This window comes from Seriola dumerili, unplaced genomic scaffold, assembly GCF_002260705.1.
Source record: "Seriola dumerili isolate Sdu_G_001 unplaced genomic scaffold, Sdu_1.0 BDQW01000189.1, whole genome shotgun sequence".
Taxonomy (NCBI): Eukaryota; Metazoa; Chordata; class Actinopteri; order Carangiformes; family Carangidae; genus Seriola; species Seriola dumerili.
In genome coordinates this window covers 2,426,006-2,453,639 of record NW_019174444.1, presented here as the reverse complement: position 1 = coordinate 2,453,639, position 27,634 = coordinate 2,426,006, and the positions used below count along the sequence as shown (strand labels likewise).

At 41.2% G+C, this 27,634-nt stretch overlaps 1 protein-coding gene across 1 annotated transcript in view; it reads right to left on the bottom strand.

Moving 5' to 3' along the window:
• LOC111227564 (tensin-3-like) overlaps positions 1-25,944 on the bottom strand; it is a 54,246-nt gene extending 28,302 nt beyond the window's left edge. Inside the window, exons 1-12 of the mRNA XM_022753110.1 lie at positions 25,900-25,944; positions 21,462-21,635; positions 20,305-20,355; positions 19,690-19,812; positions 19,462-19,526; positions 16,071-16,154; positions 15,703-15,815; positions 13,823-13,883; positions 13,657-13,732; positions 12,683-12,812; positions 10,509-10,613; positions 4,146-5,042 (exon numbers count right to left, since the gene is read on the bottom strand). Coding sequence (XP_022608831.1) covers positions 4,146-5,042; positions 10,509-10,613; positions 12,683-12,812; positions 13,657-13,732; positions 13,823-13,883; positions 15,703-15,815; positions 16,071-16,154; positions 19,462-19,526; positions 19,690-19,812; positions 20,305-20,355; positions 21,462-21,611 — 1,855 coding nt within the window. The 5' untranslated portion in view covers positions 21,612-21,635; positions 25,900-25,944. The remainder of the gene's footprint in view (positions 1-4,145; positions 5,043-10,508; positions 10,614-12,682; positions 12,813-13,656; positions 13,733-13,822; positions 13,884-15,702; positions 15,816-16,070; positions 16,155-19,461; positions 19,527-19,689; positions 19,813-20,304; positions 20,356-21,461; positions 21,636-25,899) is intronic.
• Between the last annotated feature and the right edge of the window lie 1,690 nt (positions 25,945-27,634).

The following is a 27,634-nucleotide window of genomic DNA, read 5'->3' as shown; positions in this document are numbered from 1 at the left end:
TCTCCAGTTGTGTGGACGCACACTCGGCTCCATTCGTAGCAGAAACGAGGGTCTGATATAAAACTGTTATAAAAATCAAGAAGAAGTAGGAGAAGAGAACAAGATGAAGGCAACAATGCAAAATATAATGTGCAACTGCTTAATGAGAACAGGAGAATAGGACCAGGAGTTCAATGTCATTTGTCTTTGTACTGTTTCAAAGAGGAGTCATATAAATGTGGGTAACAAAGAATCCAGTTTGCTGCTTTGAGCATGTGCAGTCGGTGCACTTGCCAAAAATGTCAAAAATAAATGAGAAATTCATTTATAATGAAAAGAAATCCACCATTCCAGAAACCTGCAAACTCTATGTAGAGAGATAGAGCTGGTAGTTCAGCGACAGCATCCCACTGTTACAGTTCCCAGTGTAATTCTCCTGTACTGCAGCCTGGAAACATCACAAACACCACACCACAGAAAGCAGCAGCCGACGTGTGTGTCACGACAGAGATTCACCGTATATGGGCTCATACTTAATTGTGGATAGCCATGAGGAGCAGTGTGAGCTCAGCTTTCACTGTGAGCATCCATCGTCTCAAGATCACATGAGAGGCCGAGTTCGCCCAACTGAAACTAATCCAGTCTCTGTCCCACACCACAGGGCCTGCTGAGGGAGGAGAGCACCGGGTCGAGGATCACTCGATACCCACTGTACTTTAGAGACGGCGACTCTCTAAAAGGGGGGGGGGGTATGATGCAAACACACAGGAGAGCAAAGTGTTGTTTCAAACTTCAAAAGCATTCCTGATCACTTACAAACATCCCCTTGAAAAACACATGTTTCAAACACAGGCAAAATATTAGAGTTACTGCTTCAAATGTGCCCTTGGGAAATATCAGCCTCCAGCTCCCTGACACACTCGTTGACCTACATATACACAAACACACATGCTCCATTTCCTGTGCTCAAATTCCACGATTTGAGGAGAACTCAGAAGACTCTCGTTGACCTAACGGTGCGCAAAAACACAGGGTCAGAGGTCAACGTCAGCTGTAACATGGCATATGGCTGCGGGTCTCCGATAACCACAGCACAGCCCCTGACACACATGATTCAGATGCTGTCACCGTTCTCATCAGCGAGCTCCCACGTGAACCAATCCGGAGCCATAGCTTTGAAAGAACAGCTGCTCCGCGTGCAAAGAGGCGGGAAGTGATGCCGTCACTCGTACACCTACGACCTGTGGGGACAGGGGTCGCAGCAGAAATGCGCCTCTTCCTCCAGGCTCCATCCCCGGTGGATATGAGAGGGGATAAATCTGTCGTGAGTGCCAGCGCGGTGAGAAGAGACAGTGAAGAAGAGGCAGCGCTGACACACACGGGGTCAGAGAAAGAGGCGGCATCCAACTGTGTAAGGGAAACGTTTCTATACAACTAAACTGCAGCAACAATTACGTTCTGTAGGGAATCTAATCGCTGACTGCATCATGTTTTTTTGAATGAGGCGCAGCAGAGTTGACAGGAGGTGGTTGGGAGGTTGGCGGGCGTACGAAAGGTACAACAAGAGACCATGTTTGGCGACAAAAGCAAAAGGTTACAGTTTGGGAAAGATGCTGGATTTGGTTAAATGTAAGTAAATGTAAATTATAGGAGACATGTTCAGGTCATGCAGCTGAAAAATGAAGCCAACACTGAGGTGAGAAAAACCACAGTTCCTCTAATGACCACTAGAGTCTGGCTCCAACAGTGAGTCAATCCCCATAGATGTTAAAATTTCCTTCTTCATGACACCTGTTTATAAAACTAACTTTAAAGTTGTGAATAATTGAGGGCTTGGCTGCTTTGAGTGACAGGTAGGAGAGCGTATGCATGCTAGAAACCATCATGCACTGAAGTCTCGGCTCCACCCACCCCTCCTCTTTGCCTATTTTTGGATTAGCCGGAAGTTTGGGGCGGAGTCAGATGCCACCAAGATGGCGACGGCGGAGCAGCTCACTCTGAGCTTTAAAACTGCTCTTCGAAAACCTGTGTGTGACGTGATGGAGGCTACTTCCGTCTTTATTTACAGTGTATGGACCAGGTTCAAGTTCTCAGAGGTGCAAAAGTCATTGTTGTCTTGACTGTGAAGCACCAAGTCCCAAACTTTGTGTTTCGAGTCCTAAACAAGTCATTATTTGATGTCGGACAAACCTTTCAAGCCAGTGTTTGTCTTCTTGATTCACTTCAGGTTTTCGTTGTTATTATAGTTACAGTGAGAGAGACAGGAAAGCTGGAGAGAGAGAGAGGGGATAACATGCAGCAAAGGGCAACAGGTTGGAATCGAACCCAAACTGCTGCAGTAAGGACTGATCCTAAATGGCACGCAGTCTATCAGGTGAGCCACCGAGGCATCCAATGGTTGTTAGGAAAAGAAGTTTGTGCATGGCACAATGATTATTTGATTAATTGATTAGTTGATCAACTATTAATACTACTAAAAAAAAGATCCATCTATTGTTCAAATTTACAATAAACTGCCTTTTAACATTTCTTTTCCACTTTGCGTTTGGGTCTAAAACTGTTCAGCTTTAACTTTCGAAACATGTTTTTTTTTTTTTCTTTTTTCCAATCAGGATTTTGACAGTTTTCTAATTTTAATTTGAAGTGTTAAAAGTCTTAACTGACTCTTTCCAGATAAAAAGTTCATTCAATCACATTCAGCGTCTTCAAAACTGTAGCTTCTCTAATGATGCCCGTGGATTGTGTTTCGATGCCTCTACTCCATCTTTGCCTCTCCTTACACATGCTTTCCTTATGTAACTCTTGTATATTTCCATTCAAAATAAGACTGATTGGAGTGTAAACACAACATGGGGCGGAGGGCAGAGGTCGTGATTTTACACTGCTTACACAGCAGGAATATCTAGTACCTGTTTAATCAAATGCTTCCACCCTCTCAGCAAACAGCGTGCACACGTACACACACACCTTCAGTCACTAACACATGTCTCTCTCTTTCTCTCTCTCTCTCTCTCTCTCTCAGGCAGCCCTTTAGTCCTTCATGGTTATAAATGCGTCTCTGTGTGTGAAGTCTGAGCTCACATGCTTCATCTGCCGCCAGCTTGTTGGCCCAGGTGTATTTGTGACAGTGGACGGGTTGTATGCGAGTAAAATTGTGTTAAAGGACCAGTTCATCCAAAATACGGGCAGATTTCATCACATACTTGCTGGATTATTTTGGTTGCAGGTGCCGGGGGTTTGTGAAACATCTGCTGCCTCTCCATGTGAAGTGAAGGTGTTTGTTGTGTTCCTGCCAGTGATGGGCAGTGAAGGACATCACTAAAAGCTAACGAGTTAGGAGAGGAGGTGCTCTCTGAAGAGATGAATCTTCAACAGATTGTTGAAGATAGAGAGGGACGCTCCCGCTCTGATAACAGTCAGGAGCTTGTTCCACTATCGGGGAACCGCAGACGGGAACAGTCTGGACTGAGACTGTCCTGTGTGGAGGGATGGTGATGACAGAACACATTGCTTGGAGGCATAGGCGCCAATTTATGTTTCTGCCAGTGGGAGCGCTAAACAGTTGAATGTCCCAACCAAATGTCCAAGATAAACCTCCTGCACAAACCACAGCCTACTATACAGATTTGGAAAAATACAAGCATTTCAACACCATAGGAAATTAACAGTGAGGACCAACACACACACACACACACACTACGACGTGCAAACGCAGCGTGTGCGTGGTCAGCTGGAGTGTGGTAAATGCTAGATTGGATCAATTGGAGGGACACTCTGCTATTGGTGGTTACAACAACAACATGCTGATCCAACATGGACCAATCTGGAGTTTGTTTTCAAATCAGTGTAAATTTGGAAGTGCCCACGGTTTTGGCGCTTGGAGGAAGGAAGTGGCAGAGACGGAGCGTAAGTCTGTATGATTGAGTTCGAGTACATGGGTGCAAGCAATAGTGACGTGAATTTGATTGACCCAAACTCACTCACTCACTTAATCCCAAACTCACAGCAACACGACATGTAAATAAAACAACTTTGGAGACTAACCCCCTCCCTGTGCCTCGCAAGTCGACCCCCAGATGTCAAAGAAGCAGATGTTTACCGGTTATCAGTCTGCCTTCTTCACTGTTTTATGATGTTGTTTTTCATTTGTTTTGATTGGTCCTTACCTGACAGGTGTGCATCTCCCTTGTGGCTGATGCCGTTGGTGTGGAGGGAGGCGGAGCGGGACAGGGGGGCGCAGCGGGTGGGAACGGGAACAAAGGTTGGGTCCAAATCCAGAATGAGCTGGTTCAGCTGCTCTATGGACTCATCGATGTCGGTGGTTAACGAGGACAAGTCCTCCTCTTGGTGTGTGTTATCTGCGTTTTGGGTGACGTTGTGTGTCCCTCTCTGCACGGCCTCCCTGCTGCTGAGTCCTCGAGGCGGTGTGTCAGGAGCTACCAGAGGTGGAGGCCTCTCTTTCCTCACCCTGCTCGACCTCTCCTCCGCCACCACCTCGATGTAATTATGGGTGACAACATCCACCATCTGCTGCTGCCTCACCCAGGAGTGCGTGGAGTACTCGGTCTGGGCTGATCTCTGAGTCTCCGGTAGATTCTCTGAGGACAGGGAGCCGATGCTACTCGAGCTCAGTACGTCTAAAGCAGAAGCTGCTGCATCGTCCTCATCATCCAGTATGTCAGTCTCCCTCTCGCTGGACGAAGCCTCTCCGTTGATAGTGGTTCCCAATCCAGTCTCATCTCCAACCATCTGCACCTCCCCTCCACCGCACGCAGCGAGCTCAGTCATGACCTCCAGGAGAGGCTGAGCGATCTCAAAGTCCAACCCTGAGAGAAGCTTCCCCGCTTGGGTGCTCTTGTCCCGCGCAACCCCTCTCCTCTGCCTTGCCCCGGTTCTCCCCTGCGAGGCCACAGAGAGGCCGGAGTCGCTGCTGGCGGACGGAGCTCGGTCGCTGCAGCTGGGACTGCTGGTGGTCAAGGGCAGTGAAACTCCTTCCTCGCTGCTCTTCTTCCTCACTCGGCCGTACAAACTGCCATTTCCAGGGTCGAGGACAGGGGGTGGAACTGTGAAGATTAAAAAAAAAAAACCCCACTGTGTTCAGCACGAGGTTTATATGTTGACAACAGATGCAAATGTGACCTAATGAAGCAGCGATGTAGAGAAGAGGAGGACATGGTGAAATCAGAGTTTCTTTAACCACAATGGACAAGGTGACAATTTACTACTAAGAAAAAATTGCAAATATTAACATTTAGTAAACTGGAATCAAAGAATGTTTTGGCATAAACAGAGACTTAAATGACCCAGTATCATTTTCTATTAAATCAATGACTGAGACATTTTAGTCAAGTTAAACTGTAAAAGTTTGACAAACAGTGACAGTAACACCCTCTTATTGAACATATTCTTGGTATGTATGACTACATACCAGCACCTACTGTATATGATTCATTATGACACACACACAAAAACACACCACCTGTTGGACCACAGTCATCACTCCAGACACACTCCATGTAGTTAACACAGAGCCCCTTTGTGTGGGCTGGTGGATACATATGTGTGTGTCTGTGCATGTGTGTGTATGTGTGTGTGCCATGCAAAGGAGGTGTCTGGTCTACCTGAGGTCAGGTAGAGCAGATCGCATGTTCACACACACACATACACACACACACACACACACACACTCAATGTTTGAAGCGATATCAAAACAGATTTCTGAGTCTTGCAACTATTAGCAACTACTATAGCTAACTAACTACTAATGCAATTATTTAATTTATCATCAATATAATCAATATAAAATTAATCTAACTAATTATTTTAATAATTGAATCATCGTTTGTGTTTTTTTTCAAGCAAATATGCAAAATGTTTTCTTGCTCTAGCTTCACGATTGTGAGGATTTGCTGCTTTTTTTTGTCATTTATGATAATAAACTGAATATATTTAGGTTTTGGATAAAATACGTAACTTAAGATGTCACCGTGGGCTTTAGGAAAGTGACAGGTATTTTTTTTAGTTGACCAAACAATTATTCAAAAGCAATCATCTATAACAAACTAGAAAGCAACATATTCTGAGTAAAAGAGTTCTCCTCTGATACAGGCTGCTACACTTAGATCAGATAAGACTGAACAGTACAGTGAAGGCAACACTACATACAGTGCATACCAGAGCTGTATGAGTGCAACCTCTTAAGTCCAGAGAGGCAATAAAACTCAAATACCAGACATGCATGGTAAAACCTCACAGCTGGCCCAATAGGTCTCACACACACACAGATGCACAGATGAGGAATATCTTGACAAACTGATGAACACGTCCTATAACTTTTACTGTACTGTAAGAGTTTCAATTAAAAAAAACACACACAAACACACACACACACACACACACATACACCATGCCAAACTAGCATCAAAAAGAAGTTTACTTTACCGGCAGTCGGGGGGCAAACTTTCACTGTTCCCTCTGCAGACTAGAAACAGGATGGAAAAGCTTTGCTGAAGCAGCCGGAGAAAGAGGAAAAGAGAAAACAGATGACAAGCGCAGAGGAAACAGAGGCGAGGACGAGGACTGAATGAGAAGGATGAGGAGAGAGAGACTGAAAAAGATTCAGACCAGCTTTGGTTGAAGTCCCTCTCTCTCTCTCTCTCTCTCTCTCTCCTCTCTCTCTCTCTCTCTCTCTCTCTCTCTTTTTTCCTCCCGTGCTGTCCTGTCGTCCTCTCTGTCTCTCAGGCTGCCACAGGAAGACAAGCAGAGAGCATTCTTTCTGCTTAAGTGTCTAACAGCCCACCCTTTGCCCCCCCCCTGCCTCCCCTCACCCCCCCACCCTCAGTCTCTCTCTCTCTCCCCCCACTCCTTCCTTGCCTGCTTCCGTCCCCTGCACTATGAATCCCGCCTTCACCGCCACCAAAAAATCAGCCTTTGCTTTGCCTCACCTCCCCTCCCTCCCTCTTCCACCCCACCCCCCACCCCCCCACCCCCGTCTTCCACCTCCCTCGCTCCCTCCCCTCCTGCATCCTGTCCAGGTAATGCTGTGGAGAGAGAGTGTGTGTGCGCTCATGCATTTTCATGTCAAAGAGGGGGAAGCAGTAGAAGGAAACTGAAGGGTGGATCATTCACTAGACTTGAAAACACACACACACACACACACACACACACACACACACACAAATGCAGGTGGAGGACACACACACATGATGCACTTTCAAGCAAAAACACACAAAGCACAGGGACCCTTAGTCGGCCAAATATGGAGAGGGGAATGTAAACATGGGGGCGGGCTCTTGAGAGACTTGTGTGCAGAAGGGGGGGAAGGGGACATATCGGACAAATTGCAACCTGCAGCTTGAACCTGAGAGCAACACACACACAGAGAGAGAGAGAGCAAGAGAGAGAGATTACGGAGAAGAGAGTAAAAGAAGATGTAGAGATGGAGTGATACAGAGAGGGGAGGGGTGTGAGTGGGTGGGTAAAGTAGAACCACCTGTGGTTGAAAACAACATTCTTGCGAATGGTTGCGTTGCTAACTGGCTGGCACCCTCATTACGCTCGTGTGCATGCGTGAGTGCTGGTGGTTAAATGTAATGGCCATGTATGTGTGTGTATATATATTTGTGTGTGTGTTGGTATGTTTACATGCTACATTTCCACATCGCTCCCCCAATGATCGTTCTATCTAAATTACATGGCTGGCCGGAGCAGATTTAGCAAACAGCATAAAACAGCTGGAACTGAAACCTCAACCACCGGTTGACTGTGATTGTTTCGGCTGTCTGGATGTATGTTTTTCTGTGTGTGAATGGTTATTCTAACTATATTGAAACTCCTTGAAAAACAGCCACCTCCACACACACACACACACACACACACACACACACACACTGGTCTGGTCTGGCTGCTGTCTAAATGATTGTTGTTGCACCCATTTATCCCTGGAACGTCAGAGAGGCTTCTGTGGCCACAACAGTTGTAAGCTGTTGCACTAATGACCAGACAGTTACCCACAAGTCTGACCACGGCGAAGACCAGAGTCTAAAAACATGCTCTCAGAGACTGGATCAGCACCCACAGGGGGACATGACATCTGAACAGCAGCCAGAGATACAGTCACAGATTTGTTTTGTTTTTTATTTTGGCCACTTGGGGGCAGAAAAACACACAATGTTTGACGTATTGTCTAACATGTTAGCATCTGGCTACTTCCACACACAGGAGACAGACAGAGCAACTTTATCATTGCATATGAGTCATGTTTTAGGAACTCTCCTCTCCTTTTAGCTCTGGTTTGGTCCCCACCAGCTACTGAGAAAAAGAAATCTCAAGTTTTTAAATATTACACCTTGTTTAGTCTCTGACTGTCAGTCTGCTGTGTGGTGCTGAGCAGGGTGTGCGCAGTGGATTTATCAGAGCTTATTTGCTGGAAACTACGGTAGCCCTGAGAGCTCATTGCAATGCAACTTAAGAAAACATATGCTAACAGACAAAACACAAACACATTCAGAAAATATCTTCATCGCTTTGACAACACATGTGCTGCACACTCACAACACAACAGAAGTGTGTCCAGGGGACACTGACAAGTGATGAATCTGGCTGGGACGCACTTGTTGTTCAATGCTTTGTGACTTTTGAAGTTAAAAGCATTGAACAACAAAAGCACATGGATGTATTATAATACATAAGTCATACACAAGTCCAACCTGAGGCCCCTTTGCTGCATAACTCACCCCCACCTGCATGCATGGGACGAACTTGTATGGATGTATTATAAGTTATTTTCTGCCTTGTTTCCGATGGCAACAGTGGGGTTGGACTCCAATCCAGGCCGTTGCCGTTAGGACTACACTTTCATGGTATGCGCTCTACCGCAGTGCCCCCTTCATCACTTTTTAGTGTCCCCTGGAAACACCTCTGTTGTGTTGTGAGTATTTGCAGCCCATGTTTTGTCAAATTGATGAAGATGTGTTCTGAATTTGTTTGTGTTTTTTCTGTTTGCATGTGTTTTCTTAAGCTGCAGAGTGTTGAGCTCTCAGGGCCACCGTAGGAAACAGAGCTGATGAGACAGTGCAGAAAATGTGCTGAAAAAAGAGACTAAAAAGCTGCAGAGTTAGTGACAATCCTCTGTGTTTAGCACTAAGATGAAACCCTTTTCAGTCTGTCTTTATTTATTAATTTGTGAGTTTATACAATTTTAAATTTCAGGATGACCTTGTTCACACTCATGCAGTTGTACCCACTCACACCTGGAACAACTACAGTCTGAACTGTTGGTTACTAAGCAGCAGCACCGGAGCAGTTCAGGGTCAACTACCCTGCTCAAGGGCACCTCAGTGGTGGTAATGAAGGAGAATTAACCTGCTGGTCCAGGGTGACCTTAAAGTCACAAGCCTGCTTCACAAAGCATAGTTAGGACTATATATAAGGACTATTCCCATGATTTTGCATGTTTTATTCCCTTTATGCTATTCAAAACCATATACTTTACAGTCAAACTAACCATTTTAAAGACAATGCTGTTGTTATTGGGTCGAAGTTATCATGGAGGCCAAATGCCAGTTAAATCTGAGCTTCTCAGAGTGTTCAAGTTCAAATCCAAGTTCCACTGACGCAGTATTTTTAGTTTTCAAATATTCATTGATTGTCTGGTTTGTTGATGTCAGTAACTCAAAGGAAGAACAGAAATAGAAATCACGAGCAGCAGCTCTTCAGTTTCTGTGGAAGAAATCAAATCCTTCAGAACATGTAGAAATATGCAACTTGTTGTCACATGTTAATGTTTTGCTCCCTCACAAATCTAATCGAAATGTTTTGATAAAAAATAAATAAATAAAATCTTTGCTCAAGCTCCACTTACTGAAGAACTTCCAGAGCTCTCAGCCACATCTCACAGCTGTCATCAGCAGAGCTGCACATGTACATAATTTAAACTCTCTTTTACAGTTTCCAAATATGAAAATAATATCTGTATAATATGATATATATAATAATCTGAATAACTTCTGTAATCTCACATAAGGAAATATGAATTTTGACAAAATAATATTAACACAGACTTGATGTTTATGTGGTGGATTACACATCTGGGGTTAATCGCTTAACTAATTTTCATATTCTGTAATAATGAATGGAAGCCAATGGCAGGAGAAAACATGAACACATGTGAAGCTGTGCAGCATACTTTGGAAAATTACCAGCAGGTTACCAGCATGTGAAGTCTACATGAGACATGAGGGTTTATAAGTGTGAACTAAGTCGACCTGAACTGTTGTGGCGCTCTAGTTTTCAGAATGTCATGGACACAGGTAACTGAAGGTAACTGAAGGTGACTAAAGGTAACTAAAGGAAAACATTATGTTAGAGTAGAGCAGAGACGAACAGAAGTCACATGCTGTCTAATAATTACACCGTGGATCCACAGGAATTCAACACAATAGGAAAAGAAAATGAAAGTAACGTAGGGAAAGTGTTTTTTTTTTAAAAAAGGAGGAAATTCTGATTTAAATCAGTAAAATGTATCTCACCTGTTTCAAGAGAAGACATGTCCTGGAAGGAGTCTCGCCTCACTAAAGGGTCCAAGGTGTCATAGTCCACCGTGACAGAGGCGCCGTTGTGCCAGAGCTCTCTGCCTGCACATGGAAATGACCAGCAGACACAAAGGCAGCGCTTGTCAGGAGTCAGTTAACCAACAACAAGGCACGCACACACCCACACACGCAGCTATGTGTGATAACACCAACTGATTTCCCAGAATTGATTTCATATTTCATTTCAGTCATAATTTGGGTTTAATTTTGTTTCAGTTTCTTGCTGTCCGTCAATATGTGTGTGTGTGTGTGTGTGTGTGTGTGTGTGTGTGTGTGTGTGTGCGTTTGTGTGCGTTTGTGTGCGTGCGCTCTGATTTTCTCCGCCTATGTGTTCTCTCCTGTGTACAGTATCTGCAATCTGAATTCCTGTCAGATGTGTGTGTGTGATAACTCCTCATATTGCTTCCTGTTGAGAGGCAAGGAGTGCGGTTGTGTGTGCGAAGACCAGTCGGCCCTTTCTCCTGGTGTCCAACACTGCCCCCACCTGGGTGAGTGTCTGCTGAACTCAATAATGAACTTTTTCATTCATTATTAGTGTGTGTGTGTGTGTGTGTGTGTGTGTGTGTGTGTGTCATGCTTCAAACTGAGTCATTTCTGTCTCTTCTGCTTGAGTTGAGACACACAATGAAAACAGCATTTGTAAGCCTATATCATGTGTCTATGAGTCTCTGTGTGTGTGTGCGAGAGTCTAGGTATTTGTATGCATCAGTTAGAGGTCAACAAGTTGAATGTTAGGGGTCGTGACCTTTCTAATAGAACAGGAAAGCAGGAAAAGCTTCTGCCACAGAAAGTTCTGCTTATTTCTTTAATATCCTCAAACCTCATTATTGATTATGATTTTGCTGGTGTGGCATTAAACTCTTAAAGGTCCCTTATAGTCTAAAGGTAGATGTCCATATGTTGTTTGATTAAAAAGCAGGTCTAGGTTCTATATTAATACTGTGAAAGTATCAAAGCATCAGTCCACAGAGAAATGCACACAGCCTGTATTCAGAAACTGAGCCTTAAAACGAACTGTCAGGACTTCTGGAACCTTGTGATGTCACAACAAAGCAGCAACCACTATCAGCCATGCCTCAAGCCCGCCGCACCTGGACCCACCTTCCAACCAGGATTTGGTTTCTCTGAGTGTTTACCAGAAATCTGCTTTATTTTTACTGAATCACCCAGAAAACAGTCTGGAGCTCTAGCAAAAACAGGTCAGTGAGCCAATCAGAAGAGAGGAGGCTCTGATCCTCTCTTCTGATTGGCTCACCGACCTGTTGTTACTAGAGCTTCAGAGAGAAGCCTGAGAGAGGAGATGTAAAACTACAATGAGATGATTTTTGGTTCTTAAACCCACAAATATATCTTCTTATGGATCAACAAGAGGAAAATATAGGACCTTTAATCTTGCTAAATTCAGAAGAATAAAAACTAACAACTTGAACCAAGATTCTGCAGATTCTGGATCAAAGCTGGAAAAACACCTGAGGTGATGGTTCTCAGTCTTTACGTAGCTACAAGCTTCATTTTTAAAGTTAAAAAAAAAGAAATAAAATCCTCTTTTGTGAGAGGAAGTCTACCTGTAATCTTTTCGGGACTTTCAGAAAGCAGCAGCTCCACTTTTCCATCTTCTGGGAACCGAGGATCTGGAATATTACATAAGACAGAGATCAGACACCCATGGACAGGTAACCTTACTGGTCCTTGTTCTCATGTGTACTTCACATCTGCACAACTGATACGGGGTCCAAGGTCAGTTCAGCTCAGGTGTTTACATTGGCGGAGACAGGAGGGAGCAGAAGGATTTATCAGTCACAGAATAAGACTGATAGAGTGGAGTACAGTGTGTGTGTGTGTGTGTGTGTGTGTGTGTGTGTGTGTGTGTGTGTGTGTGTGTGTGTGTGCGTGTGTGTGTGTGTGGTGTGTGTGGTGTGGTGTGGTGTGTGAGTGTGGTGTGTGTGTGTGGTGTGTGTGTGGTGTGTGTGTGTGTGTGGTGTGTGTGTGTTTGTGAGTGTGTGTGGTGAGTGTGAGTCGTGTGTGTGTGTGTGTGTGTGTGTGTGTGGTGAGTGTATGTGTGTGTGTGTGTGTGTGTGTGTGTGTGTATGCATGCAGCAGGTTATAAGTACCTTCACTGGCACAGTCAAGGTCTGCTTTCAAGAAGGTGAGTGTGTGTCCGTGCACGAGGCCGGTGTGAAACTGGAGACGGAAGACGACCTGCCGGCTGGACAAGTGGCTGTTCTTATCATAACACACCACCTACAGTCAGAAAGTAACGACACAACACACACATGTATGAGCTGCCACACTACAGTCAGGCTTTGGTGCACAGTCAGTCTAACAAAGCAAAATAACACCTATTTAGTTTACTTATGTTTTATATCATTATTTATATTTTTAGCACTTTACAATATATTAAACACATATCGTTTCTAAATAGTTTCTCTAATGATTTCCAAGAATGTTCCTGGACAGAATTATAACTTAATATAAACTATATTCAAATTAAAGATGAGACACTGTGTCAAATCTAACAACTGGATTTATGGAAGTGCGTATTATGATTTGTCATGCAGCCATTAAGGTTACCACTCAAATAAACAATCAATTAATCAATTATACAGTTTGGTACTAAATACAGAGAAAATAGAAACTTCCAATTAATGAACTTCAGTCTAATGTAAACTGTGAGTGTTTTAGTCTGTCATATCAGGTTTTCAGTATTTTTCAGTATTTATTTGGGTTTAATTCAATATTTTCTTTCCAGAAATGCTTTTTTTCCTTAGAAATAGTAACACACAGGAAACCTCATGGAATAATATTAGGAAATAATTTGGAAATCACCGATACATTAAATAAAGTGATCTCAAAAAAAAAGAAAATGATAATAATAATAAGGAGAGGCCTTTGTAAAAAAAAAAATCAGTCTTCAGTTTCATAAATAAAAAAAGTAAAATAATCTCAAAAAGAAGAGCAAAATAGCTTAGCTACTTTTGGCGCCCCCTACTGGCTCCCTACGACAGTAGTAATGATAACTTTTAAATGATGTTAAAAAGCTGTTGGATCATTTCTCATAATAAAGTTCAGACACATCTCCGCTCACCATGATGTCTCCTTTGAGCAGCTGAGCCGGCTGTAGCACGAAGTAGAGCCGGTCTGTCTGCGCTGCAGTAACGTGGCTACGATGGAGATAAAAACACGTTACCTGCTGCATCCTGTGTGTTATGTTTAGAGATGATTATATTACGATGGACTGTATTATTTCTTACTAAACTGCTGATGTGCAGACAGCCTGCAGGCTCTGGTAGACTCTCAGAAAGAGGCAACATCCTGAGAAGAAGACGACATGATTAACAACAAAATGGCCGAGCTTGTGAGACAACTGTGACAACTGTGGGAGAAAGATGGTGATTCAGAGGTTTGGAAATCAAATACAGACTGGCTTGAAACAGTGTCAGACATTTAGGAGCAAACCGTCACAGTGTGACTGCTGCAGTGATGCATGTTTATAAACCAATTATCAGTCAGGATAAAGTTTGAAGAGACACAACAGTGTAAGCACCCATATATACAATATGTACATTACTATCATGTAAACCCCATTCTGAAACAAGTCAGGAAAAACAGTGTCAGCATTATGAGCCTGCAAGGACTCTGTTATCACACTGGGGTCTTAAAGTCACAAAAATGACTCTCTGAGCCTCAACTGCTGTCACTCTTTGAGCCATGTCTTCTTCAAGAGTTGACCTGACTTGAGACTTGAGGGCAAAAACCTTCAAGTCTCAAGGCTTTGACTGTTAAACATCTTGAGCAGCATTCAGTGACCTTGCTCTGACAGACTTGAGTCTTGAATTGTTTTTTTTGCTCTTAAAGAGTTTTTTTCTTGTCCACATCAGGGGTCTAAAGACAGAGGGTGTCGTATGCTGTACAGCTGTGGTTCTCAAACTTTTTCATGTCTACAACCCCCAAACTGCCACGTATTAAACCATGGACCCCCATCTGGTGAGATTTTTGCTTTTAGATGTTTTACTACAGAGAGTGTTTGAAACCTGTGACCAAAATAGTCATACATTCTGTCATTGTGCTACTTATGGACTGAATTTTTTTCTGGGGACCCCCAGGAATGCCCTCCAAGTTTCCCCGGACCCCTCTGTGAGAGCCAGTGCTGTACAGAATGTAAAGCCCCTGCCCATCATGTATAATGTAACATCAGAAAGACGATGGATTCTTACGACTCTAATGTCGGACAGATGTTAAATCTTGCTTATGAATGAAGATTGGGTTGACGTCAAAACCCAACAATACCCACCGCTAACCTTTTAGTCAGTTGTCATGTATTTGCTCCGTGCTATTTTCTTGTTTTTGTTAGTACGTTTAAATGTTCTGTAAACAGTAGATTTACTATGTTTTCCTTGTGTTTTACTTTTACTTATTCTATGCATTTGTTTTACCTGCTTTAGTTTTTTTTAATTGTCATTTGTACAGCACTTCGGTCAGCTCAAGCTGTGTTTAATTGTGCTCCAGAAATAAAGTTGACTTGACTTAGCATATGTCAAGATGGCGTTGGCGTGAGACATTTGGAAGACGTTGGATTTTGGTGACTTAACGACACAACTTAAAACTGACAAAACATCAACATCAGCTGTCGTCAGTATTCTACGTCAAATTAACTTTGGCTTTAGACTTTGTCCTGACATTGAATGCTGGTCACCAGACGTCACAACCTACATTTAACCAAATCTCAAAGTCTAGTAACGTTGCTGGTTAACTGCATGCCGGCTGGGTTGAGGCAGATTTGTGATATTGGGCTTTATTTTTCACTGGACTTGACTTGCATGAGTCTAGACTAAGTGAAAAACAGGTCTAAACTCCTTCTAACTCATGTCAAGAGCATGTGTAAAAAATACTCTTGAACTCTTGCTCGACTCCTGCTTGCAGCATCAGTTTGGATTATTATATTATGAGTGAAATTTGCTAAAAACACAAAAAAAATCTGGTGTATCAAACTGGTGTTCTATGTTCACTGCAGTACTGCTGTATAATTACTTTAAAATAGTAGAGAGAAAGCAGGAAAGAGGACTCCTACAACGGTGCTGCTACTGCTATTTATCTGGTTCACTCTCTTTCAGATCAGACATCTGCTGCTCACCTCCATCTGGTCTTATTTTGGGAAGACCATGAAGAACAACACAGAGGAGGAAAGATGGAGAGGGACACATCCTCAGACCTCCTTTTAACATGCTCCCCAGCATCCAAACATACCTGGAGAGCAGAGAGAGATGAATTCATTTTGTTTACAAGTATGAAAGTGTAGTTTCATTGAGTCACGCTCCCTCTAGTAGCTTTATAATTGTAACTATTTCACAAGAGGATAAATCAGGTGATTAGTGACCTTGCAGTCAGAGGTCAACAGTCACAGCAGATCCCTCAGTCTACATCGTAGATCAGATGCTGAAGGTTAGGCAGCTGTTGACCTTTGAACCTGCAGCAATCCTGCTCAATCGAGCCTGTTCTTACCGTTTCTGTGAAGGGGTCATCAGAGCAAACAGCTTGTCGTTGTAGAACCTCCTCATGGCAAAGTGGTCGAGAGAAAGGCCTGCACTGAGGGAGAGGAGTATATTCAGATCATGGTGCATGTAATACTACACCCACACTCCTCTGTTCACCCACATTACAAAACATAGATATCCTCAGTTACCTGTGGTGCTATATACCTGTTTGATTTTTATGCAGAGAGGTTTCAAAATATCTGCCTCTGAGATTTTGTCCCAGTACAATGAAAATGAATACAATATTGTCTGTGTCACTCACGTCACTAAAAACCTCCGAAATGTCACTTATACGGTGGGTAAAAACTTTGCTGATGAAGATAATGTGATTATGATCAAAAGCTCCACAATAGCTACAAACATGGACAAAACATTGAAATAAAACATCTATACTTCCAAGACAACTGGGACAACGCCATCTGCTGATAACTGCGAGGAGAACAAGCCCACAGGTTATTTGTGCAGCAGGTTATTATGACCCATAGCTAAGTTTTGTCGCTAGGCGACATCTAGCGACCGTAGTAATTATCATGTCAGCTCAGTTCAACAGCTAACGGTACAATTGTTAAAACCAAGGGCCTTTAAACCTCAAGTTTTTGTGAGAAAAAGTTACTCGTTCTCAAGGTTGCTAGGAGACAGGAGCCGCACTTTGCGATGCAGCGGTAAGGGCAGGCACAGCTGGTGACGCAACGCAAAAATCCTCCGTAGACCAGACGCCTCATTTTGGTTCGGCCTTCACGGTTTACAACGGGACACACCTTCGTAGACTACGTCCTCCGAAGGATGCAGTCCCTGAACTGGGACACAGCTTCTATTATGCATGAATGGTTCAACAAAGTTAAGCAGGTTGTTATGACTGTTACCATGACAACAAAGATTGTCTAGTGTTCTTATTTCAACCCAAATCACATTTTTTTCCTAAACCTGACCAAGTAGTTTTTGTGCCTAAACCTAACCAAGCCATTAACGTTGTTATAGTAACCATGGCTACGAAAGTAGGTATACACCGCTGAAGTGTTTATTATTGTAACCATGATAACCAAGGCCCCATATGCCTGCCGTTGTAGGGGCGCTATTTCAGGAGACACTCCTATGGGTTGTGTCCATATCAGAGGGTTGAAAAAACAACCTGTATAATTGTTCAGTTTGGAGGATTGAAAGCTCTGAAACAGCTACTTAATGGACCTTGTGGTGAGATTGTTATCTCATCTGCAAAACTTTATATTAAATGTTGCTAAAATGTTCTAAAATGATTTGATATTTCACTCTCTCTGCAGCTTCAATGAAGAGCTGGAACAAGCTGATACAGATGTGTAACGCTGTTTTTAATTTTCAAACTTGTAGTCCTCAGACCCGACCAACGTTGACTCAAGATATTAATCAGACTTCACACAGCTCCCTCTGGAGCCACAAAAGGCTTCATGTGCTGCTCCCAAAGACCAGTAAACAGACTCTGATGATGTGTAAAATCTCCTTTAAGGGATTAAAAATATCCAACAGCAGTGAGCCTTTTCAGAATCGGTGTCCCCAGACCACTTTCTGCCTATGAAAATTGTCAACAGTTTATTCTGTGACTTATCCAGAGTAACAGGGGAACTAACAAAATACATTCATCTCCATTACAGAAATGTAATATATGACATATGTGTCCCTATATCAACAGTGATGTTGCCATATACAGTATGTTAACTATAAGGGAATTTATTATTATCACATATAGACTATACATTCTCTGAATATATGAAGATATAAGTTTATAACATACATGAAATACCCATGGTAAGATTTGTATATACATATATAATAAATATCTATGTTTTTATTTATTAAAGCATAAAAATTGTATATGGTTAGATACATAAACATACATATTTGTATTTGAAAGATTTATATGTCAGTATATGAAATGATTCCAATTTCTAATAGTTTTTATATATAATTTTTACATATGTGTTCTTATTTTATATATACGTATATTTCATATATGGGCTTTCAATAAATGTACATATATTACATTTGTGTATGGGGGTGCCAGCAGAAATCTCAGTGACTAAATACTACAACTTTATTTTGTAACTTGTGTGAACTGACTAGAACCGGTGAGAACAGATGCATACTCATACAGGCACGTACAGTATGACTGTAAGAGGAACAATGGTCATAATCAAATATTTCTCAACAGTGAGTCAACTGCTCAGCCATGAACAGAGAGCACACACACACGTGCACACCAGCAGTATAGAATTCAACCTAATCTTCCTCTTTTCTGCATTTAGCTGTCAGTGTCCAGCCTACCACTCTCCTTTCACCTTTCACTTCATCCCATTATGTTACATGGTTAAAGGAGGATGTGCTTTTAATAGCCCACATAGAGACCATAAAGCAGAAGTTATGTAATGACATACACTGCAAAGACTGCAATGTTTGCTTTAAAGATGCCTTTGCGTGAAGTTAACTATGTTTTGCGCCTCCTACAGATCCAGAGTCTGACATGCAGGTAAATTAAGAGTGAATAAATTCACTGTTGTCCAACAGCAACAGGATCCCTGCCTGAAAATCAAATAACAGTCCAGCTCAAAGTCTCTTTCATTCAGATGTACTGCCCTTTGCCTGGAGACGTACAGTAGATCAGCCTCTGTCTATTGTTCCGTCAGCGCTCTTTGATCTGGAGGCAAGCCCAAGAGTAAATGTCAACACTGTGCTATTAATTTACAGCCTTTCCTAAATAAAACATTGATTTTGTACAATTATTTGGCTTCCTCCCAGAGGTTGAAAAGTTTGTTGTTGGACAGAACCAAATGTTAAAAGGTTCTTCTTCATTTGGCCTGCTGATGGCAGTAGATGAAGGCCGCAGTAGATCTTTTATTTGTGAAGCCATGACATCATCTCTTTTGTGGACTCTGTATTTGGCAGTGTCCAAATCTCTCAGCTTTAATCCGGGATGGATGAAGTATCTCTTTGGCTTGATTTGCTGTTTTTTTATTATCTTATATTCTCATTTTACATATTTATTCATATATTTTTTATATTATATATTTGTAATATTTTAGCCACGCTAGCTGTAGGGATGCTCGTTTATTTGACCACTTTGCTCTCGACAGACATACTATATATCAACAACTACTGGATGGGTTGCCATTAAATATTGTTTTCCTGATCCTCTCCCATTTCTGAGTTAAATATTTCAACAACACAACACACAACACATAGCATGGCTGCTAGCATGGCTGTCACCAAATATCATCTGGTTTGCAAATGCTGAAGTTAACATTGACATTTAAATTTCCTATTTATATTTATTTATAAATTTTCTTTTTATCTATAACATTTGAACACATTCACCCTGACATCAGTGTTACCTGGCTGACATGTTGCTGAAGTGGATGTAAGAAGCCACCAGGACCCCGATCCGCCCTTTACCTCCCTGTGGAGCACAGACACAGAATCAGGACAAATACACTTTAACATACTCACCTACAGCACACAGATCAATTTAAAGAATTGTGTGTATGTGTGTGTGTGTGTGTGTGTGTGTGTGTGTGTGTGTGTGTGTGTGTGTGTAGTGCAGAGGAATCAGAGGAGTTTACCCTGCAGTGTAACACCAGGACATGCTTCGGGTTTGTTTGCAGCCAGTTCTCCATGGTTGTGCACACACTCAAGATCTGATCCAAGCTGGGAGCCAGGAGATCCACCCAACCGGTGTCCAAAACCTGACAGAAGAATCACATATAAAAGTGCTCTCACTATACCAAGAATTAACTCTAAATCAGCTCATGGTGCTTTCAGTCATTATATTCCTACTCTCTGGGATTCTTTACCATATGAACTTTGTAAAAGTAAATTAATATCATATTTCTTTTCACAAGCTTTTAGTTAGGTTTAAGTGTGTGGTGTGAGTCAGTATTATTATTGTTATTATCTCCCTTTTAGAATAATGATGATAATAAAAATACCTTCCTAATCTGTATGTTTTTTGTTCTTTCTTTTATTTATGTAATATTTTCTTATCTTATATGCTATTTTATATTTTGTCATGTATGATGTGTCCTTGCTTTTATTTTGAAGCACATTGAGTTTATCAGGCATACACTATATGATATGTGTTATATAAATAAAAAAGTGACTAGACTTGACTTGACATACTTTACAACATACTGCAATATTTATTGTTGTAAAGTAACCATGTAAAGTGGCATTGTTACCTTGTGGTTCATTTGTGTGAGAGTGCCATTCTTCTGTGAGAGGTTGATGAGCTGAAGAAGGAAGGAAATACGGATTTATAATTAGACTCAAACAAACTGCAATCTTAAAGTGATATGTATATTAATGCATCAAGTCCAATAATGTAATATTTATTATTCTGCAATGGACTATTCTGCATAATGAGTACTTTTACTTTTGGTACATTAAACATATTTTGATGCTAGTACTTTTGTACTTTTATTCATAATCTCCAAACGGGCCACAAGGCAAACATTTGTTGCTGGGCCCTTATTAATCTCACTGTACATCCGAGTACTCGAGAGGTGACACGATTAGTTCATTAATCGATTGATTTTAGTCAGGAAATTAATTGGCAATAATTGTGATAATTGATTAACTGAGTCATTTTTTAAGCTAACTAGAATCGTGGTTGTACGCCTCTGCCAAAATGTCAAGCTGCAGGAAATATGGTCACAATCTCTCCTTCCTGAGTTACAGCACTGAATAACGGCCAGAAGTTGTTTTTGCAGAACATTATATTGTCACAGTGTGGTTGACCTTTAACCTTTTGGATATAAAATATCATCACTTCATCATTTTGTCCTGTCATACATTGTGTTAAATTGTGTCATAAGTAGGGTATGAATTTGTGAGCTATGGCCAAAAACATGTTTTGTGAGGTCATAGTGACCTTTGACCTTTGACCACCAAAATCTAGACAGTTCATCCTTGAGTCCAGGTGAATGTTTGTACCAAATTTGCAAAATTGCAATTCCCTCCAGGTGTTGAAAGGTGGCTCTGGCTGTTATTGTTATATGTTATTTTCTCAGTTTTCTGTGATAGAAAATTCACTATCTTTGCTTTTTGATTGTTGGTCAGACAAAAAATAATTTGAATGTGCAAATGGAGGATGGAGGAACCATCGCAGTTGTGCACATTTCAAACAAATTAATCAAAATATATACACCCAAATGAATGCAGTAAACTTGGGGCTTTTGGGGCCCCAGGGAATTTGGAGCTCCTGCAGTTGTCCACTTTGTTCTGTTGGTAACCCAGTTTTGTTTTTACTCGAGTACCATTTTGGGTATTTCTTATTTCTACATTTAACTTAAGATCCGAGCACTTCCTTTTCCACTGTATGTTTCAGCCATCTCACCATGTAGTTGTGTACATGCTTGGACTGCAGCATGCGAATAATGTCCTGCAGGTTTTGCAGGTAGCTCTCCTCCAGACACTCAGGAGGGCAGAATATGGTGATGATACGTTCAGTGATGTAGATCAGATCAATTTGGCGCAGTTCCTCCATGACTGACTTCAGTCACATGGGCACCTATAAAGACACAAGAAGTTAAATTCAGGGTGTGACAGTGACAGTCATGGAAAAAAGTGAGAATTTTCCCTGCAGGTCAGCAGCTGTTTGCAGAGCATTTATCTGAGCTTGTGCCATATCAGCTGGAACTGCAGAGCGTTTTTGGCCCAGACAGCGATATCTGGGTTCAAATGCGGTCAGCGTTTTTAATCTGAAAATCCTTTTACTGGATGTGATGCTAAAACAAAGTGGAGTCAAGGCCAAAAAAATAAGGAACTGAAACAAATGCTTAGTGACTGGAACCCCTCACTGAGTTCGTGACCACAGGAGAGGCGATGATGAGTCAGAGAAGAATCACAACCTCATTACTCACCAACATGAAACCATTAAAGTGAGCACAGAACATCATGGCCTTGGCAAAAATGTGTTATTCACATCACTCCACAACATTTTTTGTAGGTTTATTTTTTGGTTTTAAGCATTAATGGTCCTATATTTTGAAAATGAAATGTCTTATCAGTACAACTTTCTGGTAAGACACCGTTAATGAAAGGTCCAAAAGCTGTAATTAATGGATTTATTTAAGATTTATACATTATTTATAAATGCTTTTTAGTTCCTTTCATAAGAGGAACTTTTAGGTTATCCTTCAGCAGATATTTGTCCTGTCCTGTAGCTTTTTAGTTTGTTAGGGTGTCCTCTCCAATGTTTGACCACTGATCCTCTGGAAACAGCTGGAGGAGGATTTTCCACAACCTGGCAACCCAAATTATGTTCTTATTAATGGTCCCATATAGTCTAAAGGTAGATGTCCATGTGTTGTTTGATTATAGATCAGGTCTAGGTTCTATATTAATACTCTGAAAGTATCAAAGCCTCAGTCCACAGAGAAATACACACAGCCTGTATTCAGAAACTGAGCCTAAAAACCAGCCGTCAGTACTTCCTGTAACTTTGTGATGTCACAACAATGCAGTCACTGCTCTCAGCCATTCCCCATGCCCCAAGCCCTGCTCACCTGGACCTACCAAGCAACCTTGCAGGATTTGGTTTCTCAGAGTGTTTACCTGAAATCTGCTATTTATATTTTTATTGGATCACTCAGAAAACAGTCAGTCAATCAGAAGAGAGGCTCAGAGCCTCGCTCTTCTGATTGGCTCACCGACCTGTTGTTACTAGAGCTCCAGAGAGAAGCCTGAGAGAGGAGATGTAAAACTACACTGAGATGGTTTTTGGTTCTTTAAACCACAAATTTATCTTCTTATGGATCAACACTTCAAATAAAACACTGGATAAGAGGAAAATATGGAGCTTTAATGGAGTAACAGTAGAGTAAGGTGCCTGGCATTTTGACGTTATAAATCCAAAGCCATGAAACGTGTCTGAAAATTAGATTTGTTTCGAGCAACTTTTAAGTTTTGTAAATTCAAATATCATCAGCCTGTCTCTTGTTTTTTAAGTATCTAATCTGAGATCCTAGAGAATGTGATTTCCTCCCACACTCTTCTGTAAGCCATACAGTGGATAATTCTGTGGTATCTGAGTGTATATGGACCAGGGCAATTACATGCATGTTAGTGCACGTCTGTGGGAGGGAGTTCAGCAGACAGTGGAGCAGGGAAGAGCGTACAAAGAGCGATGGCTAACCTCGCCTTCACCCCAACCATGTGACCGCAGCAGAGTAAACAGTGATACAACCATTTTGACCAGAGCAACACACAGGAACAACCCAGTGGGAACCACTGCAGCATGAATGAAAACACACTACATTCTTTAACAAGAGCAGATCATGTTGGTGATACATTTATGAATTAAAATATAAATGTCCAAAACTCATTATAACAGGATCATAAGAGCTAACTCAATCAAGTTATTGATCCCAATTCCAAAGATGTCAAAAATAACAGTAAAAATTAGCTTAAAGGTTCGAACTTTCAGTCAAAACAATAAAAAACAAAAAATGTTCTATTCTTTCTATTTTGTCAGAGTCTAGTGTATAGTCAAGTCCTCTCTTCGTTACATGCTTTTATTATTCTCTTATATGTAATTAGATTATTTATGAACTGTATATTATGGGGTGGTTTGAAGACAGTCTCAATAGATATTTGGTGTCTTATAGAAGAGCAAGGCTCTGAGCCTCTCTTCTGATTGGCTGCCTGTTTTCTGAGTGATCCAATAAAAATATAGCAGATTTCAGGTAAAACACTCAGAGAAACCAAATCCTGCAAGGTTGCTTGGTGGATCCAGGTGTGCAGGGCTTGGGGTATGGCTAAGGGCTGCTTTGTTGTGACATCACACAGTTACAGAAATCCTGACAGCTCATTTTAAGGCATTCTATGTGGACTGAGCACTTTGATACTTTCACAGTATTAATATAGAACCTAGACCTGCTTTATAATCAAACTACACATGGACATCTACCTTTCTACTATATGGAGCTTTAAGATGACCGAATTAAAAGGGTCTTTTTCTGTCATTTATCTGATCATACAATCAACATTCTCATTGTTGGTACTACTTTAGTCTATTTTGAATCACCAATTTGTACCTTTAAAGTTCAAAATTCAGTATGTTCTGAACTCTAAGTCACCAAAATGTAGCTGTAAACAATGGAATAATCATTAAACAATACTGAGGAAATCATTGTGCTACTTTTTTTCATTTTCAACTTTTTCTTTCAGTTTTGGGAGAAAAGGAAAGTAAAAAACCAATCAATAGGACTCACTGGTGCTGATCCCTCACCAGCTTCCCACCCAAGGTCTTCAGGGCCAAGCCAGAAGTGCTGCTGCTGAGGACTGAACCCAGGCCTCTTTAGGTCCCCTGTGCCACCTAGGCACCCCCGACAACAGGCTACTGACTTCCTACATGGTGGTTCCCATAGTACACATCTGGGGTCCAGACTTGTTTTGGTACACGTGTGAAAAATGTACATTTCTATACAAACGTGTGCTCACTCTTTTTTGAGTGTGCTTAATGTGTCCTTGCTGAAACAGTTGACAGGGTTGGGCTATCTTAATGAGTGACTACTCTCCAATTATGTATTTCTGCTCTGTGTTTTTTTTTTCCAGCATTTTTAGGCTGCTGGAATCTAAATTTGTCAGTGTGCTCCGCCTGAGGAACCAAAACAAACGGATGTGTGCGACTTAACCACACACATACATACACACACATGCACAACGTTGCTATAGGGAGAGCTGCTTAGCAAAGTCCTCGAGCTTAAACTGGCCACATCTAATTATAGTCTCTATTTCCCATTTTAAAGGAAGGCATTCCAAAATGGATTAGCCATCTTTGTTTCTTTCTCCTCTCTCCTTCAGGCACAAGTTGGCAGTGGAAAAACATCCTCTGGCATCTGAAATGCAGCAGGGATAGAGCCGTCGTTTGGTGGTTAATTCCGCTGACAGATTGTTTGAAATTGAAAGTGTTTGCGCAAAATACCTGAAGTGAAATTGACAGCATAGCCTCACTGTGCCTCACACCAAGCATTGTTTTGCTTGCCATCCTCAAGTGTCCTATCATGTCACCTCCATTTAGATCCCTGTCTTTTTTTATTTCTTTTTCACTGAATGCTTTTTATCAGAGCAGTAAACTAATCCCCAAGCACATCTGATCCTTGCTGAGGCTCCTTATTGAGTTACACAATTTTATTTCATCATAAAGACATTGAATTAAATCCGCTAGCAGGGAGAGGTAATTTCATTTTCTTCTTCTTTTTATCAAGGATATCTCAATTACTTCGTCCTCTATCTACTTAGTATCAAAATCATGTCACATTTTTTTGTAGGAGGTTCATTTGCATTGGTAACAAGTGTAATTATCAAACCCCCACTGGCAGGGCTTTTCACTTGTCCCAAGAAACGTACGCTTTTAAGACTTGATGCAGGATTAAATGACCTCTTAAAATCGACTGAATCCCAGTGGAAACATGTCTGCTGGGGTTCACTGTCTTAGTGTGTCAGGAGGCTAATCCCCTTCCCACTCACCCCATTTCAGTGCATCTGCAGGGAGACATTTTTCACAATAACCCCCACTTCCCCCTGAGATTTATCATCCTGTCTGTCATTTTGTGAAAGTGGTGGTTGGGGAGTCAAATCTGGACCAGCACCAGTTTCCAGTACGGTTCAAGGAACAGAAAAAACTTCATGTCTAATTAGTACAGCTTGGATTAGCTGTGCTGAAAAGGCAGGGAAGCTGTGGTGGGAGCAGATTATCATTCATTCAAACTTCAGTGTGAGTCACAAGGAGAGAACTCACATATCTTAAAATACAACAGGAAAGTTCTTACCTCAGCTGCTGATGGAATAAACAAGAAGTCAAAATCACAGCACTATTAAGCCTGATGAGTGAAAGTCTATGTGTGTGACTGGTAAAGAAAACGAGGTGGAGACTTGACAGGGGGGAGGGAGGAAAAGAGAGAGAGAGAGAGGGGTAGAGAGAGCAAGATATACTATACTGTTACAGCTTGCACTTTGCCCTCTGTTGGACTGAAGTGTGACAGCAGTCCACCCTGTTTGTGCGCATGCAAAAGTGATAAAGACAGATACAGAAACATTCATTAGCTCATACAGTGGCTGATTAAACTGTCTGAGCTGTACTATGTGCTGCAGGGACTTTAAACAAACTTTACAATGTGAAGGACACTTCACCAGACCCTCATCTGATAAGGGCAGAGTAAATGAACTGAATCCTATTTATGATTTATTCCTTTATTGTGCTAACTTGTAGCAGTGGTGGAATGTATTTAAGCATATTTACTCATCTAGTATGCTTAAGTTCAAAATTGAGCTAACTGTACTTCAGTATTTCCATTTTCTGCTACTTTATACTTATACTCCACTAAATTTCAGTGGGAAATACTGGACTTTTTACATTTTTTTTACAATCATACTTTTTTATTGAGTGAATGAAGGAATTGAATTTTCATTATTGTGTCATGCATATAACTAGGACAAGTGTATACATTCCCAAACAAAAATAGGGAAAAAAAGTTAAATGCAATGCTATAAATTAAACTACTTAAAAAGTATTGTGATCCAGTACACCATATAAGTGTTTCTTACACAGTAATGAATCGGTTATGATAGATGGTGAACATAATATGGGCTATAATGATGCAAGACTGACAATAAGTGCCTCTGCTTTTGACACTTTAAGTCCATTTTGCTGCTAGTTTTATATTAGAGCATCTGAATACCTCTTACACCATTGAATTATAAATATTATAATAATAAGTGTTTTTTGGGTTGCTTTGGTGATTTGATTTTTATCCCATTAGGTGGCACCAGAAGACGAGTTACATTTCTCCTGTGATTACTGATAGACAACAAATGCAAAACTGCACAGCAAATTGTAGAAGGATAATTGTTTAACTTGCAGGAGGATGTTCTATCGGGTCATCAGGTCGGGACAAACACATTTTTGTTCACAATCCTTCTCTTAAAAAGGGACTGTTGAGCTTGATAACAAAGTAATGTAACTGCAATTTATGTTGCATTCAAGCCTCATTTAAACTCGTAAACCAAAATATCGAAAGTTGTGAATGAGACTGCACGGGCATTCAAAGAATTGAATTACTTATGTAAGCTATTAAATATGTTGTGATCATGGCTAAATTCTATGTAAATATATATTGATATTTAACCTATATGATATTTCAGTTTTTGAAAATGTTTATACACTTTAAATCAGTATTCAGTAGCTATTATGTTAATCCAACTGTTTTAAAAATATATTCCTCTTGTTGTTATGTTCTATGAAGTTCTATTCCAGCTGATGACATGTAAACGTGTAAAATATTAACATTAGGGAATAAGGTGCATAGCTCTTGTTGTCAGTATTCTGTTAATGCGGACCACAGTGTGAACCTTTTTATGTACAGTTTATGGCGTGAAGTCTCGTCGCAGTCATGTACATAATTTACATAATTCCGAGCATTGTGATAGCACATGAACGTGTCATAATTCATATCCAATGAGACCCCGCCCTGTCCACCGTGTACCACTGACCGTCGCTCTGTTCGG